The 20,154-nt window shown below is 52.1% G+C and overlaps 1 protein-coding gene across 1 annotated transcript in view; it reads left to right on the forward strand.

Annotated features, from left to right (window-relative positions):
• Window positions 1-20,154, forward strand: part of HCN4 (hyperpolarization activated cyclic nucleotide gated potassium channel 4) — a 50,052-nt gene that overhangs the window by 10,441 nt on the left and 19,457 nt on the right. Inside the window, exon 2 of the mRNA XM_030931125.1 lies at window positions 15,190-15,613. Coding sequence (XP_030786985.1) covers window positions 15,190-15,613 — 424 coding nt within the window. The remainder of the gene's footprint in view (window positions 1-15,189; window positions 15,614-20,154) is intronic.

The following is a 20,154-nucleotide window of genomic DNA, read 5'->3' on the forward strand; positions in this document are numbered from 1 at the left end:
TAAGGGGGCTGGAGGTGGCAAAGTGGAGAGTAGGGTTCCACTTCTGGTTTATGGGAGGGCCAATGAGCAATAGATCAATGTGGGTTGATGGTCAGGGAAGGCATCCTGGAGGAAGTGACTCTGAGCTGGATCTGAAGGAAAGAGAGAACCATTCTGTGCATTTTCTTGGAAATTTGAGCTGAGGGCCGCCTGGCTGGGGTGAGTGTTGGCAGATGCTTGGGGCTGCTTATTCAGAACCTGCCTCTTTTAACCTGCACTCCTTAGTCCCTGCCCTTCACCCTCCAGGACTCTGAGCAGGCTGCCTGTGCTGCCATCTGATTATGTGTGGTGTGTTTGCCTGTGTGTGTGTGCATCCTCATCCTAGCTGTGCAGCCTTTGAGAAGACTCGCTTCTCCTGCCGTACTAGGCCCAGAAGGCAGGTGTTGCCTGCAATAATGTCACTGAGCGTGTGGCCTGGAGCCCAGAAGTAATTACCCTGCAGTTCCCCGTTGGAGGCTAGAGCAGCCCCTGTTAATGATTAATGTGAGTCCCCAGCCACTGTATGCCAAAGCCAGCCACGGGCTTCTCCCACCTCCAGTATCCTCAGAGGATGTGAGGGCACTTGTTCCCTTCCCCAAAGACAGGAAAGACCCTTAGGTCCATAGGTCCCATCCATGCCATTAGCACCTTTTAGAAGAAACTTGGTCCAGCAGGGGAGACTGCCTCTGGGGCCCGGCTTCCTGCAGTGTGGGGGCTGGCCTGCCCCAGATCTCTGGGTCCTGCATCTTGAGCCAGCCTGGCCCAGAACTGCCCACTCCTCCCACCCTCAGTTTCCCCTCCTGAGTCTCATCCTGTTCTGCTGGGTGACCTCAGCAAGCTCTTCTCCTCTCTCAGTGTCCAGGGTTGGGGCTCAGTCTGAGGCTGAGAAGAGAGCAGAGCTAATTGACCAAATAGGTATTGAGCCCTGAATCCTGACCCCATTAGCACAAATTGAGCCAGCAGGGCAGGGACAGCGCTGCCGGCCAGTAGAGCTTTTGAGAATCTCCCTCCCTCTTTCTGGCTCTGTCACCGAGGTCCAGCCAGTCATGATCCTAGAGTTCTGCAGCCCCTTGGGGCCAGGGACACGTGGAAGATCTCTTACCTAGGGGCCAAGTTTTGTGGAGGCTTTGGTGGCCCTTGTCCTGGGGAGTGGGGCTGGGGGTCTTCCTGGCATGTTGTGTCCTATTGGCGAGGCCTCTTGAAGGACCCCCTCCATTAGGTCGTGGCCTTCGTGGAGGGGATGCCAGGCTTTCTCTTCTTTGTTTCTGGGGCATCCTTCCCAGGAAGTGATGCAGCAGGAGCTTAATGAAAATGAACTAAAATGCTATCCTGGAAAGGGCCTCAACCATGCTCTCCTCCCAGCCTCCCCTCCTAGGGAGCAGTCTCCTCCTGGAAGCTCAGACCTGGCCTCAGAAGAGCTCGGGGTGTGAGGACTCATGCAGATTGCAGGGCGCACTGGATGACTGTGGGTGGAGGGGCCCTGTGGGATGGGTCAGCGGGATCATGTACTCTGGGACTGGCAGAAGAAGGAAACAGGAAAAGCTGTTCAACGTGTCCCAGAGGTTCTGGGGCATCATCATCCCATTGGGTTGCTCTGCAGCTCCTGGGGACAGAGTGTAGGGGACAAGCCTGTGAATCCCACCAGTAGAAGACTTGGCTCTGTGCCGCCCAGCTGTGTGGACTTAACTGAGGCCTCACCTCTCTGGGTCTTGCTTTCCTCCTCTGAAAATGGGACCAGAGAGGGGTTGGGTGTTAGCAAGATCCCAAAGCCTAAATTGGCAGCTGCTGAAGAGTCACCTGGGTGCTTATGTGATCACAGATGCTCGGGCTCCCTGGGTGAGGCTGGGCAGGTACAGTTTTAGGAAGTACTCAGGTGATTCTGCTTCCATCACTTTGGGAGCCAATGAGCTGGACATCCCTAAGCCCCCATCTGTGTTAACAGTCTGCAGTTCTCTGATTGCACTGCATTTGCCTTAGCCCTACAGTGGCTCCCCAGAGCTTGGGGTAAAATCCTGCCTTCTTAGCCCAACATCTAACCCCATTGGTAATAGGCCTCCCTCTCCAGGGAGCTTTTACACCTTTTTTTCCTTGTGGGTTGTGAGGAGTCAAAATCATAAAATTCTGAGGCCAGGAGGGATCTCAGAGAACATGGCCCCACTCACCTTCCTTGTTAAACTGTGTTTTCCTGGATAGAAGGCAGCACAGCACGTTCCCTCTAGCTCTGTGTCCCCAGATGCCCCAGAGAATCCTTGTTATTTGCTCCCAGGCTCCATCCCATCAAAAAGGGACGGTGTAGACCGTCCCAGAGTCAGTATTTAGCTACTCTTTATAGGGAAGCCTTCCTGTGGTCTCCTTGTTAGCCCCTTCCATGACCAATGCTGCCTACCTTAACAAGTTCTGCCCCAGGCCAGGCAATGTGGCTCCCTCCTGTAATCCCAGCATTTTTGGAGGCTGAGACAGGAGGATCACTTGAGCCCAGGAGTTAAAGATCAGCCTGGACAACATGGTGCGACCCTATCTCTACCATAAAAAAAAAAAAGAAAGAAAAATTAGCTGGGCATGGTAGTGTGTGCCTGTAGTCCCAGCTACTGCAGAGGCTGAAGTAGGAGGGTGGCTTGAGCCCAGGGAGGTTGAGGCTGCAGTGAGCCAAGATTGCACCACCACACTCCAGCCTGGGCTACAGAGTGAGACCCTATCTCAAAAAAAAAAAAAAAAAAAAAAGCCAAAAACAAAGGAGTTCTGCTCCAAATCCGTTTCTAGTGCTTCATGTTGCCCCTCAAGCCTGTGTCCTCCCGCCGCTGGCAGTGCCTTCCTGCATGAGCAGGTGAGCTCTCCCACCTAATTTCCCCAGAGGGCGTGCTCCCATGCTACTCCACAACAATATTCTGTTTTGGTTCCAATCTCCTGAGTGGGAGGACAGAAGGTTCCTGGGGGAGTGGTGTTGGAGCCTTCTTTGATTCTTGTAAGCTGGACTGAGTTCAGTTCTCCAACTGCTTGTTCCCTCCCCCATCTTCCCTGGTGGTCTTGTCCGCTGGGTGAAGCACAGAGAGGTTAGGCCCTGGCCTCAGGGAACATACATCCGGGCAACTTGGAGCACTGTGGCGCAGATGTCCCCTGCTGTGCAGTTTGGGGTTATGTGTGTGTGCGCGCGCACATGCATGTATATGTCCACTGGTATGTTTCTGCATGTACAAACATAGAGTCTCCAGAGGAGGAATTAGCCCATCAGATAAACAGTGGGTTTTCATCTCAAAGTATTTCTTTTGCCCAGGCCTGTCCTCACTGTGCTGAGAAGGTACGGTTGCAGTCCCTTTCTCAAGGAATTCTCTTCCTCTATAACCTTCCCAGCCCCTCGTATACCCTGGAAGAGCTCTGAGTTCTCAAGCTGGCATTCAGGGTGTCTCCCACATTCTCTTCAGAGTTGGGAGCTGAGGTGTCAGGGTTCCCTGAGATGCGTGTTCTTCTGTGAGTGAGCTGTCGATCTGGCCAGCTGCCCTTGGCTGACCTCTTTAGCCTCTGCACTGCAGAGATTCATGGAACTCAGCATATCTTTGGAGATGTCTAGCTTGCTTTGTGCCAATGGGGAAACTGAGGAAAAGTCAGTGAGAGGAAGGGACTTACTTAAGGTCACACAGCAAGTTAGAGACAGGGATGGGACTAGAACTTGAGAATCTCAGGCCCCTGACCTGGAAACCTTCCATCGCATAGCATGGGCCTCCTTCCTGTAACCCCTGGGCTCTAGCCACAGTGCTGTCTCCTGATCAGTGGACCTACTTGGGTGCCTGCCTCCTCTTTGACACTTTAGTACCCAACAGGGCATGCTGCCCCCTGCTCCTTTCTGATGCAAGCCTGGCTGAATTTCTCCTCCCCTCTGGCTGTCCCCAGCCTATGGGATACAGAGTCAGAGATTCTGCATCAACCCTCTTATTCCCTTCCCTTGGCTCATGGCCCCATCTGCCCATGGAGCTGGCCTGGATTTTCAGCTCCCCTGTGGGGTGCGTCTGTCCATCCTCTATACTGAGGGCTTCTTGAGGTGGGACCATTTTGTGTTCCTCAGGATCCTCCTACCTCTCAGGCCAGGACCTGCATCTTAATGGACATAAAATAATGATGATGAGGATGATGATGATGATGGGGATGATGGCCCACTTGAATTGAGTATTTATGCCATATAGCATATTGCAAATACTATCTCATTAGATCTTCCTAGACTCCTGTGAAGTGGGGATTAACGTTCTCATCCTGCACATTAGAAAACAGGCTCAGAGAGGTTAAGTGATTTGCCCAGGGCCTCACAGCAGAGCACCTAGCCACCATACATCTACAATAGCCTGGCCACAGAGAAATGTGGTCCCTGCGCCAGTAGTCTCAGCATCACCTGGGGGGTTGTTAACAGTGCAGATGTTGGCCCCACCCCACAGCTGACTGAAGTCCACCAAGTCTGCAGCTCAGAAAGTCCCCAGGTGATGTGTGTGCACATTCCAGTGTGAGGGGCACTGTGCTGTATGGCTGAAGGATTGCAGGCCAAGAAGAGAAGACTGGGTCAGCTGTCACCCTCACATAGCTCACCTTCTCCTTGGGGAGAGGCTGAGGCCAGCTCTCACTGCATCATGACAGGCAGGACTCAGCCCAGGATGAGGAGGTACCTTAGAAGAGGCAGGGGTAAAGGATCATAATTGGGTTTTAAGAAAAACAAAACGAAACAAACTTTATTCCTTAAATATTGATAAACATAGAAAAATTGGAAAATAAAGGTACACCCAAATCCAAACAACCCGCCTATAAACCAAGCCCCAGATGCCCTTGGCTCTAAATTGGACTGTATCTGAGGCAGCCCTAGGCAGCCAAGGGAGCAGCTACCTGGGAGCCCTGTGATTCTGAGTCAGAGATTTTGAGGTGGGTTAAAAATAGAACCCTAGTGGCCAGGCGGGGGTGGGAGGAAGACAGCAATTTATCTATTATGGTGGGGAGACCCTGGGGTCAGGGAAGAATAGCGAGGGGAGGATGGGCAGGAAGGAGGCAGTGGGTGGGGGGTATATTTCCCTCCAGAGACCTGAACTGAGCACCCAGCCTGGCTCAAGAAGGCTGTGGGAGGTGATTTCAACCCTGAGGGTACAGGGGGAGGCTAAGATGCCAGTCCTAGGACACAGGCAGGGAGGACTCCAGCTCACTCCGGGACAAAACACTCCCCCCACCACCAGAGAGGCAGCTCCTTCTAGGGTATGGGATGATGAAGGGGGCGAGAGTGGCTCTACCTCAGAGAATGGCAAAGAGGAGCTAGACAGGTACGGGGTGCGGAGGGGGAGTAATAGGTGCTTTCAAACAATTATCAAGGTGTGGGGAGGGGAGGCAGGAAAGGCATCCTCATGCATGTCACATGTGTGTGTCATGGGCTGGCATGCATGTGATGTTAAGCTATCCTCCCTTGCCTATTACACCTGCTCTTCAGACGACTGCCCTCTCTCCACCTTCATCATTGATTTCCAAAACATCTTCTCATCCTGACCTCCCGGTCATGGCAGTGGCTTTGCCACGTATTTCTGCTGACCACTTAGGAGCTGGGGACCACTTAGGTCTGACCGCTTAGGAGCTGACCATTTAGGACCACTTAGGTCTGGGGACCAGGGTCATGCTCTCCCCAACACGTTAGAGGACCCCTCACAGCACAGGCCGTCGTCTAAAGGTAGATGAATGTTTCTGATTATAAAGGTAATATCTGCCTGTTATGGGGAAGGTGGAAAAGGTAGAAAGGTGAAATGGAGAAACTCAGAGTCACAATATTCCCACCCTTAGAAATCATCAGTGTTAATGATTTAGTGAATTCTTTCTTTGTTTTATTTTTGGCAGTCTTTTCTTCTTCTGGCAACAGTCTTCCATCCATCTGTCCATCTGTCCGTCCATCCATCCATCCATCCGTCCGTCCGTCCGTCTGTCCGTCTGTCCATCCATCCATCCATCCATCCATCCATCCATCCATCCATCCATTTAACAATACGATAACGTTACTGAGACTCCTCCCCATCCGTTGCCCAACTGTGTGTTCCCATCTTGGAAAAGGAAGAGAAATCATTTCTGCCCTTGGGGAGCTCACAGTAGCGGAGAGCCCTAAGACTCCTCCTGGGTCTGTCTGGTTGGGGAATGGAGGGGATTCCGGGCAAGCAGTGGAGTTGCCTCCTTCATCCCCTCCCCAGGGCTCCTGAGTCTCGGTACTGGGGCCTATTTGGGACAAAGGGAGAACCTCTAAAATCCCCTGCGGTGGAGGTGGGGTGGAGGGGCCAAGGGGGTACACCCATAATGAGGGGGCTTATTATGGGTGGTTGGTTCTGCCCCCACTGCCTGCATAGCTCAGGCTGGAAACGCAGTCAGGGCCTTGGTTGCAGTCTTTAGCCACAAGGTCCCCCCACCAGTTCTTTCTCATCCCATCCTGTCAGAGACCCCAGGCCCCCTGTTTCTTCTGGCCCATGTCTGTCCACGTGCCTTCTCTCCCACTTTCAATGCCTCCACTCTTTCTCTGCCACTTTTCCACCATGATCCTCAGCACCTGGTGGGGCCACCTGCCGAGGGCTGTTGCTGTGAGTCTTGGGGGTTTGGATATGCCAGATTCTTCCCTGACCGTCAGAGGCTTGTGGAAGCCTGGTGGGAAGGAGTCTGTTTCCGAGGGCTGCCCGCGTCATGTGGCTTCTGCTGGGCTCCCTGCCACTCAGCCTTTGGCACACACTCCTGAGGCATGCATGGCATGCACGCATCTGTTCACCCATCCCCCATCCACTCATTTGTATGTTTCCACCCATTCACATATTTATCAGGACCTACCATATAAAAGGTACTGTATAAAAGGACTTCAGAGAGTCAGTGATGGCAAGTTAGACAGTCACACACACAGTTTCATTATAACATGATAAATACCATGCCAGGGCAGCGCCTGTGAGGGGCAGTTAACTGGATTTCATAGGATACAAAGAAAGCTTCCCAGGAGAAGTGATACCTCTTGTGAACCAAGGGGGATAGGTGGGCACAAGTGGGAGAAGAGTTCCAGGCAGAGATGACAGCATGTAGGAAAGCCCAGAGGCAAAGAAAGTGCCATGCGTTGGGGACACTGAAGGCTGCTGAATCTGTCTGCAGCAGAGTGTGCAAGGAGAGGAATGGGGAGCATGAAGACAGGAGAAGGAGGCAGAGTCCAGGCCAGGAAAGGCCTTGGGGATGACAGTGAGGAATCTGAATTTCACTTGGGAGGTGGTGGGAAGCGCAGAAGGATTTGGGGCTTGGAGTGTGGAGAGTGGATTGGAGGAGGGTGCTGGCCCCAGCCCTGACCCTGAGGCATGTGAGGTCCTCGACTGGCCGGGAGCTCCCCTGGGAAGCTGTTGGAGTAGTCCCCATGGTGGGTTGATGGGACACATTGGATCCAATGTAATGAAGTGTTGGAAGGCAAGGGAGATAGAAGAGTTGAAGATAACTCTGAGGTTTCTAGGATCTGCTTTTGGATGCCTGGTGGTACCATTTTCTGGGAGCACAAGAGTGTGGAGGAAGCTGTGAAGCTCTGTCTGAATATGGCAAGGGTGAGGTTCCCGTGGGACATCCGTTGTAGACACGTAGTCAGCAAGTGGATGCATGGGTGTAGAGTTCAAGAGAGCGGTATGGTTTATAAGGCAGCAGAATAACAAGGCCATGGGAGTCGGTGAAGTCACCTGGAAAGAGTGCATAGAGCGGGAAGAGATGAGGGCCCCAAGGAGCAAAAACATGGAAAGGTCATGCTGAGGGAAAGGAGGCTGTTCAAGGGAAGGGAAAGGAGAGGCAGTGAGAACAGAGAAAAGCCAGTGGAGCAGGCCACCTTGGAAGCCAAGGAGGAGACTGTCTGCAGGACAGAATGGTCTACAGGGCCAGACAATGCTAAAGGCCGGGGAGGAAATGGACTGGAAAGTGACTATTGGATTTAGCAGCAGGGTACATATTGGTGACGTGCTGAGGAGTGGAGAGCAGCATCGCTTCTTGGCCTTTGGCTAAAATCAAGTGGAGTGGAGAGGAGCGCTGGGTGAGGCGCATGAAAGCAGGACTGTGGGGACAGTGACATTTCCTTCAAGGAGCCTGGGAAGAGATAAGACAGCAGGGGTTCAGGGAGGGATTTTTTTTAAGTTTAGAGAGCTTAGAAGGAAAAGCTGATGGGAAAGGATCAGTGGAGAGGGAGAGATGGAAGAGATAGGTGAGAGAGGGAATCTTCTGTAGATTAAGGTCCTTGGGGAGGAAAATGGGGATGGTATCAAGAGGGCAGGTAGAAGAGCCGCTGATTCCCTTGTGACTGGGAGGAGGAGATGGGATGGGGGAGATGCTGCAAGGTGGGAGAAAGAGGAAAGGGGTACTCTGGCGGCTTTTCTTTTCTCTGTGTGACATAGAAAGTGGTATTATCTGCTGACTCTGAGAGAAAAAGTGGTGGTTTCAGAGCTTTGAGGAGACAGGAAATAATTTGAAATAGCAGCTGTGGGGAGTGGGAAAGTTTACTAGGTTCTCCTGTAAGGATCAGGGGAGGGAGGTGAGGGCTGTGAATGAGGCCATAATGAAGACATTGAGGCACGAGGAGCTAAGAAACTTGGCTGTTTAGTAGGACTGGTCTGAGGTTGTGGGATTCTTTACACAGCCCCCATGTGAACGTGAAAAGGGTTGATGCCGACCCTTGCCTGGGGCTGGGATTTCATGACGGTGCCAGGAAGAGGGGCATAGAAGTTAAAGGCATTGGTTTTAGAGAGGCGAATGAGCTGGACCATCGTGTCTGGGGTGGAGGGTGGTTGGGAGGATGTGCGAGGGTTCTGATGGGAGGATCAGAGGAGTCAGCAGACTGGATATTCCCAGTACTCCGAAAAACAGGTGCAGTGCAACTGAATAGAAGAGCTGGCAGGAAAGGAGGGCAGGTCGTACAAGAGGACTGCAGAGATGCAGTACCTGGAGGTGGTGATGTGGTCAAGGGTGCACTTTGGAATGGACCATTGAGGTGGGATTGTTAGTCAGGGCAGCAAGCTACCAAGAGGCCAGGGTGTTGTCTGGGTCAATGATACGAAGTAGAAGTCACCCAGGACGATGGCAGGATTTGGAGTGGAACGGAAGGTTGTGAACCAGGTGCCAGCATTGCCAAAGTCCTTGAGGATGGCAGATGGATGCTGGAAGGATGGCCAGCAAGTGACAAGGATACCCAAAAGATCTTGTAGACATTTCTACCATAGGCAGGAGGTAGCAGCAGTAGGGAGAGGGGAGGGTGCTGACTCACCCCTGACCCTGAGGTATGAGGGATTTGGGGGAGTGGTGTCCTTAGGACACAACTAGGGTTCACTTAAGTGGGGAGGCAGTGGGGTCTGGGAGTGAAGAAGTTAAGGATGCAGGTGTCATGGAAGAGAGCACGGGAGAGAGAGCTGGGTGGGAGACAAGGAGCCTGAGGAGGCACAGAGTTTGGGAGTAATAAAATACCACCAGCCAGATTGATATTTCTGTGGAGTGGTTAGAAAGTAGGCCTCTGGAGTCAGACTCTTTGGGTTTGAACACTTGGCCCACCATATATAGCAAATCTCTCAACTCCTTGTACCTCAGTCTCTTCATCTGTAAAATGGGCATAATTATAGTATCTACCTCACAGGGCTTTTTATTAATGAGGATTAAATAAAGTAATCCAGATAAGGTACTCAGATTAGTGCCTGGCAAATGGTAAGTGCCCAAAAAGTATTGACTGCCCTCATCCTCCATTCTCACTGTGTTCAGTATCAGGATCTTTGCTGGTCTGGAAAACCAAGGGAACGGGAAAGATAACCCAGAGGGCATATGAGTTGGAGACAAAGAGAATGGAGGCTGGAGACCAGGAAGGAGGTGGGGGCAAGGGTCCAGGTGAGAGACAGACGCAGAAGCCATCATGGAAGCAGCTTGACTAGACATGGTAACTGCTGGGGGTGTTGCTGTAGGGGTGGGTGGGAGGTAAGAGGCAGCAGTAAGGGATGGCTGGGAAGTTTTGGGCCTGGATTATTGAAATACAGATTCATTCAGCTTTGAGGAGGAGGATGCTGAGTTCAGCTCTGGAGTCGTTGGCTGTAGGAGACAGCAGGCCCTCTGCGTGGATGCATTTTGCAGGCAGGTGGGAATGCAGGTCTGGTGCTGGGAGTGGCCCTGAGTGGGAGCTGTCTGTAAAGTTGGAGAGGGTAACAGATATGGCACTGAGTGTGCTATTCACCTGGGAGAAAACATGGAGACCCACGGGCTACAGTCAGCACTGCAGGGACATGGGTGTCTGAGACAAGGCCCCTGTCCTCCAGGAGCCCATGGTGTTTTAGGAGAGCTAAAACCAAGACTCAGGCTGTGCAGAGGCTTCAGTGGTCAGAGTTGAAGAGCTAGCTTAAAAGGTGGAAAATATTTTAATGACAAAACAGTGACCTTCTTCTTCCAGCTGACAGGATTCTCAATGGATATCATTTGTGGCAAAATGTATGCAAGAAAGTATGCATGTGTAAAAATGGATGCATGTAGGAGGGCAAAAGACAAGAGTGTGTTTACAAAAAATGTATTCATGGTATTGCATGTGGGTGTGCATGTGTGTATACATGTTCATGTCTGTGCATGTGCACATGTGCATGCATGTATATATGTGCATATGGCCTCAAAGGCAAGCATGGGTGTGTGTGGACAAGAAGAGGTTGAAGGAGGTCATCCCCAGCTGGGACCGCCACTTTTCCTACTTTCATTCTGTCACCCTTCCCATCCTCTTTGGCCTCCAGGGAAGGACAGGGCCCTTAGTCTAGTCCTTGAGTCCCCGAGTTCAGGGTCAGTCACCTCCTCGTGTCTTCCTCAGCTCCCTTGAGGCTATGAACTTCCTCTCACACCAAAACATGAAATTTTCAGATATCAGTGTAATAGGCTGCTTGACTTATTGCTATCCCCCATTCTTTCTGCATATGGGACCTGCCCCTCCAGTGTCAGCCTATAGGCTGCCTGCCTGGGTGGACCCATTGATCCAGGTAGGAAGTAAGGAGATAAGACAGGTCTGGGAGCCTGGGGCTGCTGGGGCTTCCAGAGTCCAGTTGGTGTCTTGCTGGGCAGGACTCCTGTCAGCTTAAAGGACACTGGGCTGGAGGAGCGTCCTCTGGATTTGGAGAGACTAGGGCCCCTAATTCAGGCATGTGCCAGCTCCAGGATATCTGAGCCTGACTGCCCCTTGCTTCCTTGTCAGGGCATGACACTGACCACCATGGATTCACACCCTAGATTGTGAGATTTATTCATGAGTGATTCTAGGGGTGGCCAGGTGATAAGGGAGCATTGGGCATCCAGCTTGAGGCTTTGGAAATGTTACTCTTCCTTCCTTTGTGAGCCTTCATTTTCCCTTCTGTAGGACACGTGCAACCATGACTGAGTGACTGCTGATGGCCAAGGTGCCTTTAGCACTTGAGAGGTGTACTACTTCCTCTACTTCATACAGCCCTAGCATCAGGAGCATGGGCCCCCCAAATCCTCTTTGCAGTCTTCTCTTCTGTTTTATCTCTGAGGCAGGGGTCGCACTGCTGTGGTAGGCTACCTTTCCACTGTGATGCAAAAGTGTCAGAAAGGCGTGTCTGCCTCCCACATCCCTCCAGGGTACCCACAACTCCAAGAACTCAAACTCTGCAGTCCCAGAGATTTCTCCTAATCTTGCGTCTGTCCCTCACGAGCTGTGTAGTCTAGGGCAGACACTTCTCTCTGAGCCTCAAGATCATCATCTGTAAAATAACAGCAGCCACAGTGCTGGTATGAGGGATAAATGAAGTAATGCGTGGAAAACCAAAGTAAGTGCTCTATACGTGTGAAGTGTTTTGGAGTCTTTATGAATAAAGACTTTTCAGTCACCAAGGAGCCCCCAATAAAAATGCCCAGAGATGTTAAGGAGTCACTTGCGATGCTTCTGACCAGCAGGATTGGAAATGAAGAGGGGCCAGCAAGCTGAGGATGCAGTGCAGAAGCTGTTGCCAGCTTCCCCTGGCTAAACCCACTGAACGGGGCTGGCAGGTGTGCTGGGCGCTGTCCGTGGTGCTGAATGCCATATCTGGTTCTGGCAGAGCCTGACTTTCGGAGATCTGTGCAAGCATCTGGCAAGGAGTAAGGAAAGGTAGTCCAGGAAGCCAAGGGCAGCTCCCAAAACGCAACCCCTCTTGCTTCCTCCAGAAGCACTTCCCTGGCCTCACCCTTCTAGGCCACCAGGATACCATTTTTATGGATGCCTGGGCTCATTTGGATGGTTTCTTACACCATTGCCCAATTGCCTTCTATCCAAGCCTTGTGCTCTTGACCAGACCATGAGTCTCTGGAAGTGAGGGCATCTGTGTGCTGAGGCAAATAGGTCTGTCATCTGATTGCTGGGGGCACATGTGCATGCATGTATATATGTGCATATGGCCTCAAAGGCAAGCCCTTGCCTCTTGCTACTGGCTCCCCTGGGTCTATTACAGGCTTCTCTGTGATCCCACTCCTAGCAGATGTTTTGCTCTGGCTCTTCTCTGGGAGATTTGATCTTCCTCCCTCTTACCTCTTTCCTGCAAATTTATTGATTTGAATGATTTATGTACCCATTTCATAACATAGCTGGGCATAGGTCAGAGCATTTGACAGAAATCAGTTGATTTCCTCCTTATGACAGTGCTTCTAGTCAGGTACTGTGGTTATCCTCATTGAGCAGATAAGAAAACGGAGGTGTGGCATGGTAAGGTGACTTGCTAGTAAACCATGGAGCAGGAATCGAACCCAGGTTGGCTGATTCCAGGGCCCATCCCTCCTCCCACCATATTATACTGTCCAGCAGCTCTCTGATGTTCCAGGATAGTGGTTTGTGGGAAAGAATGATCCGGGATCCCGACCCCAGCCCAGATCGAGTGCTGGAAATATCCCTGAGCATCTGGAAGCTCAAGATTGAAACCATTAGTCAGAGTGCGAGGAAATGGGTGTTTTTGCCTTATGCAATTTGGTTTTATGAAGACCACTAAATGCAAACATTCTCCTGTTAATTACTGTCTCAAATTTTGACTGTAATTGAGGGAACTAGAGCTGGGGAGAGTGTAGAAACCCGTTGGAGTGGCAGGCCTGCCCAAGTCAGCATTCCCAGCCGCCTTGCACCCGCTCTGTTAATTTTAGAAACTCCTCTAGCCTGGGTGTATTATTAGCTTTATGTACAGAGGGCCACATGGCCCTCAGTGGCCTTTCTATGCACAGTTAAAAAAATTTGTTTTCTTTTGTTTTTCCCAAGAGATTAAATGAAGAGGGATGACAGCAGAGTGTATAGAGGGGTGTTTGTGCACTGTGCATGTGAATGGGGATACCTGCGTGTGGCATCTATGAGTGTACACAGCTGTCTTTGAGTGAGCTCCATGTGGCTGGGTGGAGCATGCATGGCTCTAGGGCACCCCATAGGTGCTGAAACCATTCTCCTGGGGTCCATGACTCATTAGCAGATGGGCTGTATTCTTTGTAGTGAAGTGTGAAGCTGAGGGTGGGTCCTCAGGCCTTAGTTGGGTTCTCTCAGCTGGCATACGGGTACTGGGGCCACAGAAAGGAGTAGTGGGTCATGGGATAGAGAGGAGCTGAAGTTGGCCTCTTGGCATCCAGCCTTATCCCCCATAAGGCCCTGTCTTGAGGCCCTGAAGAGCTTGGCTTTCAAAGGAGCTGCAGAAAGCTGACTCTCTGGAAACTGCCCTTCGCCATGCAGCATGATGTAGGACAGCCATGTCACCCACCTTCAGCAAAACAGGTCCTACCCTCTCCTTGACTCACAGCCCCATTTTGAGTCTGGCAAACAAACGAACAATTTGCTATGAAGTAATTTCTTTGCAACCTGGAACTCTGCAGGCAGGGGCACTTTGGTTTACAGTGAGACCCTCTGAAGACTCCAGGAAAGCTTATCACTTTCTTTCCCACTTCCTTCCTCCCGGCTTCCCTGCAGTAAAGAATCAAAGATGGTAGGAAAGTTATTTCTCCTGGGAGAAGACATGCTTATTTCTGCGTGACTTAATACCTTTATCTGTTATTGTGTAAACGTCTAAATTAATAGCAGAGGGAGACAGCTCTGCAGTGCAAGTTTTTGGTCTTGGGGCCAGCCCTGGTATGGCTGGTACTTGGGCAGGGTCCCTGGGAATAATTGGCCATGGCTTCTGGATTGGGGTCTTGGCCACCTGTGTTGTTTCACACTCCAGAAGGCCCCCTGCTTGGTGAGTTGGGAGAAACCCAGCGCAGACCTGTGAGTTGGCATTGTGCCTCCTCCTCATGCTGCTCAACTTCTCTGAGGCTTTGCCCTGAGGCTCCCTCTGCAAACGACTTGAAGGTGCCTGAGGCCTTAGAAGAAATGATTCTGGAGGCCCTGGGCTGCTCTCTTTCTATCACATTGAATGGTACCTCACTAGTGCCTGAAATCCCCCCATTAATTCTTCTTGTTTTGAAGCTATCTCTCCCCCTCCACACCCCCATGTTAGGATGCAAACCTCTGAGGGAAGAAGATGGTCAGACATTTTCTGATTATAGGGGAATAGACTAAAGGGGGATGCCAGAGAACCAGTGTGGGAGAGGGCCAGATCAGAATGATAGGATTCATTACACAGTGAGGAAACTGAGGCCCAGAGTAGGGAGGCCTTATTGGATGTTACACAACATGTTGATGACAAAGCTGGGGCTGGAGCCTGGGCCTCCTGCCTCCCAGGCTCCCGAGTTGTGTCTGCATCTCCCCTGCTCTTTGGTCATAGTCTGTGGAATGTCTCCCTGACAGCCCATCTCAAGCCACAGCTGACCCTCAGGGAGGATGGGGCAGCCTAGCCTGAGCCTGGGGTGGTGTGGGGTGAGCTGCTCCTTTTGCTGAAACAGCCTCTTGCTTCTCTCTCAGTGTCACTGATGTGCATTTCAGCCTGACTCTCACTGTGGGGTGGGGATGGGAGGAGGAAGCTTGTTGTTGGGGGTTGTGGGAACTCACAGAAGGGCAGCACGGAGGGTATCCTTAGTGAATGAAGAGCGTCTTACTGTGTCATTCCCTGTGCCAGTCTTCACGTCTTGCCCTGGTACCCATGTGCCTATCTTCCTGTCTCGGAACCTCCCAAGACTTCTCTCTCCCAGATGCTGTCCCTCAGATCTTCCTCCCTTAGTCTGTAACTTGTCCTCTCTATCCTCCTGGCGACTGACCCCTGTGTCTCTGGGCAGATTTTACTGGGACCTGACCATGCTGCTGCTGATGGTGGGAAACCTGATCATCATTCCTGTGGGCATCACCTTCTTCAAGGATGAGAACACCACACCCTGGATTGTCTTCAATGTGGTGTCAGACACATTCTTCCTCATCGACTTGGTCCTCAACTTCCGCACAGGGATCGTGGTGGAGGACAACACAGAGATCATCCTGGACCCGCAGCGGATTAAAATGAAGTACCTGAAAAGCTGGTTCATGGTAGATTTCATTTCCTCCATCCCCGTGGACTATATCTTCCTCATTGTGGAGACACGCATTGACTCAGAGGTCTACAAGACTGCCCGGGCCCTGCGCATCGTCCGCTTCACGAAGATCCTCAGCCTCTTACGCCTGTTACGCCTCTCCCGCCTCATTCGATATATTCACCAGTGGGAAGAGGTGAGTGGTCAGTGCAAACCTCTTGGGGGAAAGGCCACTCCCCACAGAGGGAGTGAGGAACTGGCAGGGAACCTCAGATAATTGAACATGGGATGTCAGATTGTGGCAGGCACACCTGCTGTAAGAGGACAAATACTAGCAATTTCTTGACTTCTTATGTGCTGAATACTTTACATGCAGTATCTCAGTGAAGTCTGTAACAGTTATAGAGGGAACCATATAGGTACATGTATATACTCATTTTTCACATGAAGAAACAGAGAGACAGAAAGATTAAGTGACTTATACAAGGTTGCATGATTAGTAATTTGTGAACCTGGAATGTGAACTTAAGTCGATCACCTCCAGAGCCCACATTATTAACCACTGCGTTATGTTGTAGGGTTTATAAATCCGTAAGCTTGTTGGGGACAGGCAGGGAATAGGGATGGGGTGAAAAGGGCCAGTTGGGGGACAGTAGACAGTGTGGTGGATGAGAAGAACTAGAGAACATCTCCGTCTATATTGGATGGCCTCTATGCAGCTCCAGCTAAATTTTGTTCAAGTGGGAATGGGCCCAGGGTTGCTAGTTCTACAGCATTATGAGAAATGGAAATCTGGATTTTTGTACAAATTTTGTTGGCAACTATCTTAGTTTGGGTTCTTCCTGAGCAGACCCTGAGACAAAGATTTGCATGAAAGTGATGTTTTTGGGATGCATTCCCAGGAAAATCTGGTAAGGGGGTGGGGGAGAGGGACAGGAAAAGCCGGAAAGCCAAGCAGTAGTTGGACATTGGAGGGTGTCTTGTGGAGGGCTGTTTGCCTCAGCCCTGTGGGATCCGAGGATAGTGTGCGCCACACCTTGGAGTTGTCCCAGTCAGGGCAAGGGAGTTGGAATGTTTATATCCCCTTACCTGTCAGTCACTGATTCAAGGCACTGCTAGCCCTCAGCGCTAGCACCAAAGCAGTTTCCAGCAGCCCGGGCAGGCCTCTGACAAAAGGTGCGGCCACTGGCTGTAGAGAGTGAAATCACGCAGGCAGGCTAGAGTCTTGTGTTCAGATACTGTAAAGGGATCCTAGGGGCTGTGAACACTGGCTACAGGAGGAAAATAAAACATTGAAAAAGAACTGGGCGGGCCAACTCCGTTCTGAACAAACTTCACTCATTCACGGGCTGAAGCAGTCGTCTGCAGCAGAGGAGTTAAGGGCTTTGCTGGGAGGAAGAGCAGCTGACCTTGCCAAGTGCTTCGGTCTGTGTCTGCCACCCACCCAGGTTACACGACTTGGCAGCAGTGGCAGGCAGGCCAGCCTGGAGGGCCCATTCTCTCTGTGAGACAGCCCACCTTGGGGCTGGGCAGTCTGTGGGTGGAACAAGCTTCCATGGAGGGCCATTTCCCGCTGCATCCCTGTGCCATGTGGCTGACTTCCCAGCCTCCAGGACCCCTGCTTGCCTGGGCAGAAGTTCCCGTGCTCAGGACATGAAGCCCCCCACCCTCACCCCCAACAGCAGCCTGGGCCTCGGCTGGCAGCCCCTGTGGCTGATGGTAGAGGCACGGGCAGGTTCAGGTCAGAGGCATCATGAATACATGTGCCATGGGAGAAGTGTGTGCACCAGTTTGGCAGCGTTGCTCCATGGCAGAAATTCTCTTTGGCTTGGAAAATTTGCATTACTGATGCTGACAGATAGGGGCCATGACTCTCCCAAGGTCATGCAGTTAGACCTCTGGTAGAACTGGGGCAGAATCCAGCTAGCTCTCTTGGCCCCCAGCACATAGTGTGGGCTGTCCCACCCTGGTGTAGTGGAATGGCACATTTAAGACCCAAGTTAACATCTGGCTTCATGCTGCCTAGCATGTAGGTTTGGGTCCACTTTGCCTCTCTGTGCCTCAGTCTCTTTATCTGCAAAATGGGTGTAAGTTGTACCTGATGTTTATAAAGCCTTAGCATGAAGCCTGCTGCAGAAGAACTGTTTAATATGTGTCCCTCCTGGCCAGGCGCGGTGGCTCACGCCTATAATCTTAGCACTTTTGGAGGCCGAGATGGGTAGATTGCTTGAGGCCAGGAGTTCAAAACCAACCTGGCCAACATGGTGAAACTGCGTCTCTACTAAAAATACAAAAAATTAGCTGGGTGTGGTGGTGGGCGCCTGTATGTTTATGATATATATATATGTGTGTGTATATATATATATATATATATACACACACATACACACACACACTTCCCTCCCCACCAAGTTGTCGTAGTAACATTTCCTTGGTTCCTCACACCTAGCTGGCAAGAGAAACAGGGCAAGATTTATGATCCTCATATGTCAAGCGAGGAAACTGAAGATCCGAAAGGCCAGCTGCCCAGTGGTAGGACTTTTGGCCTAGGCCTCCTGTCTCCCAGTTCCATGCCCTTCCCGCTTTCTCAGATGGAAAGAGAGTGACTTTGATTCTATGATTGTTTCCTTTCATGGCTGGGTTGCCTCCATGGGGGACTGGACTTCATTCAGTCCAGCAAGTGCTTGCCGGGCACCCACCTGTGCTGTCCTGGGTGGGCGCTGGGATCAAAGGACTAGGATGACCACTAGCAGAGAGTGGGAGGGCAGCGGCAGGGGAGGAGATCTGTGCAACAGGTCAAGTTGGAGGTGCCTGTGGGACAGAGATGTGCAGAGATGTGGCAGATGGTCTGAGCTGAGGGCTAAGAGGGGACAGTGACTCTGGAGGGTGGCGGCTGGGTCCACTCTGAGGGACTGTGAAGGAAGGATGGAGGCATGTTTCCCCTTATGCCCTGACACACTTGTCTCCTGGTTTCCATCCCAGGTGGAAATGTAGGACCAGGTTGGCTCCCTCAGACCCTGAGAAACCCCCAACCTTCTGCATGTCATGGACCCACAGCTAGACTGCCATGAAAAGCAGAGACATGCCAGCTCTTTCCCTTCACTAGCATCCATTTGTGTCTCCAGGCCTCAGCCTCCCAGGGGCCAACCTTACTCCTCCAGGGCCTGGGGGCTGCGGTCTTTTGTAGGAGTTGGCAGAGATGCCAGAGGCTGGACAGGGTGAGTCCTGTGTTGGAGCTAAGCTTGTCTTTCACATCCCCACATTATGCATCCTGGGAGGTCAGGCCCAGGACTCCTGTCCCCACTGCCACCCTGGCCTGGCCACCCTCTTGGGCACCCAGAACTGGTCAGGTGCTGGTCCTGGCCTTTCTCTGGGGGAGGCAGAGGCCCCAGGACACCTTGGGTCAGGCCTCTGAACTAGACATGCTGCCCCATCTCGTGGGCAGGAAGGAGATCCCAGAAGGCCAGATGGATGACTCTCAACCTTCCACACACAAACCCTTCTCTCTCCTACCAGCTGGGGAGAAAATTGCTTTGAGCCAGTTTCTGCCGGGCACACCGCCCAGCCTAGGGCTCTCACTGGACCCCTGAGATTGGACTGGAGTTTCCCAGCTGGCCCCAGGAACCCTGTCTCCAGGACCATAGTCGGCCACTCCAGCCCAGGGGCATCTCCCACCTCCGCTTGACCCGGAGGCAGCAGCAGAAAGACCATTTGAAGCCCTAGGTCCGTGTGAGAGCTGAGGAGAGACGTATTTAGCACAGAAAACCCTCCCCTAATCTCCTCTTTCAAGTCTCTCTATGAATCTCTTTCCTCCTTTGGGCCTCAGTTTCCCCACTTGTCAGGTACATGCTGATGTTCTCTGAAGCCGTGGCTCCCTGGGGCCCAGTCCCCAGCTCCCATCTGCCTTGGCAAGGTTCATGTTAGCTGATCCTGAAGACCTTGTTGTAGCTCACAGGACGCGAAGGAGGACGCCCTGTGGTGGGGCTGGGGAGCTTGCCTCCCACAGACTGGGGAAAGCTTGCCCCAGGCTGCCTGGTAAAGCTGCAAGAAGCTAGACTTCTGACCCCAGGCTTCAACTGCCCCCCCAGCTGGGCCCAGAACAGGCCCCCAAGAGATCTCCTAAGTGTTGGTGGCAGTCAGGCAGTCTTGCGAGTCAGCGTGGGTGGAGTGGTCTAGGGCAGGTATGGACCGCCATCTTGGAGGATGTCAGCCTCTTGCCTCCATCCTCGGTGATCTGGGTCAGCAGACTCCCTCCTGAGCCTCTCCAGCCACGCCTCTTCCCTCCCTCCCTCCGAGGTGTGAGCTTATTCTAGGCATGGAGGCTATTGTTAGAAACCGTGGTTACCTCTCTTTGGATGTTACCCTGCAAGGCCCAGCACTCCAGTGACCCATCCCAGAAGCCTCTCCTCTTCCTTGGCCACCTGAAGTGGCCAAAGAGGGGCCGGAGGCAGGAGGCCAGCTGGGGCTGCTGTGTGGCCTCTGATGAGTCCCCTCATCCTGTGGGCCTTGATTGTCTCATCTCAGAATCAGGCGCTTCTCATCTGCGAGAAGTGATGACATGAGGAGAGGTCCTGGGGCGTGGGTACTGGCCCTGTCTCCTGCACCCAGGAAGGGACCTGGCATGACCCTCAGTGCAGCTGCCTTCAGGCTGCACCCAGGATGCATATGCAGCAGCCTGTTCTGCCAGGCCTGGGGTTGTTGTCTTCAACGCAGACACTTGTTCTTGAGACACAGGTG

Source organism: Rhinopithecus roxellana, chromosome 5, assembly GCF_007565055.1.
Source record: "Rhinopithecus roxellana isolate Shanxi Qingling chromosome 5, ASM756505v1, whole genome shotgun sequence".
Classification (NCBI taxonomy): Eukaryota; Metazoa; Chordata; class Mammalia; order Primates; family Cercopithecidae; genus Rhinopithecus; species Rhinopithecus roxellana.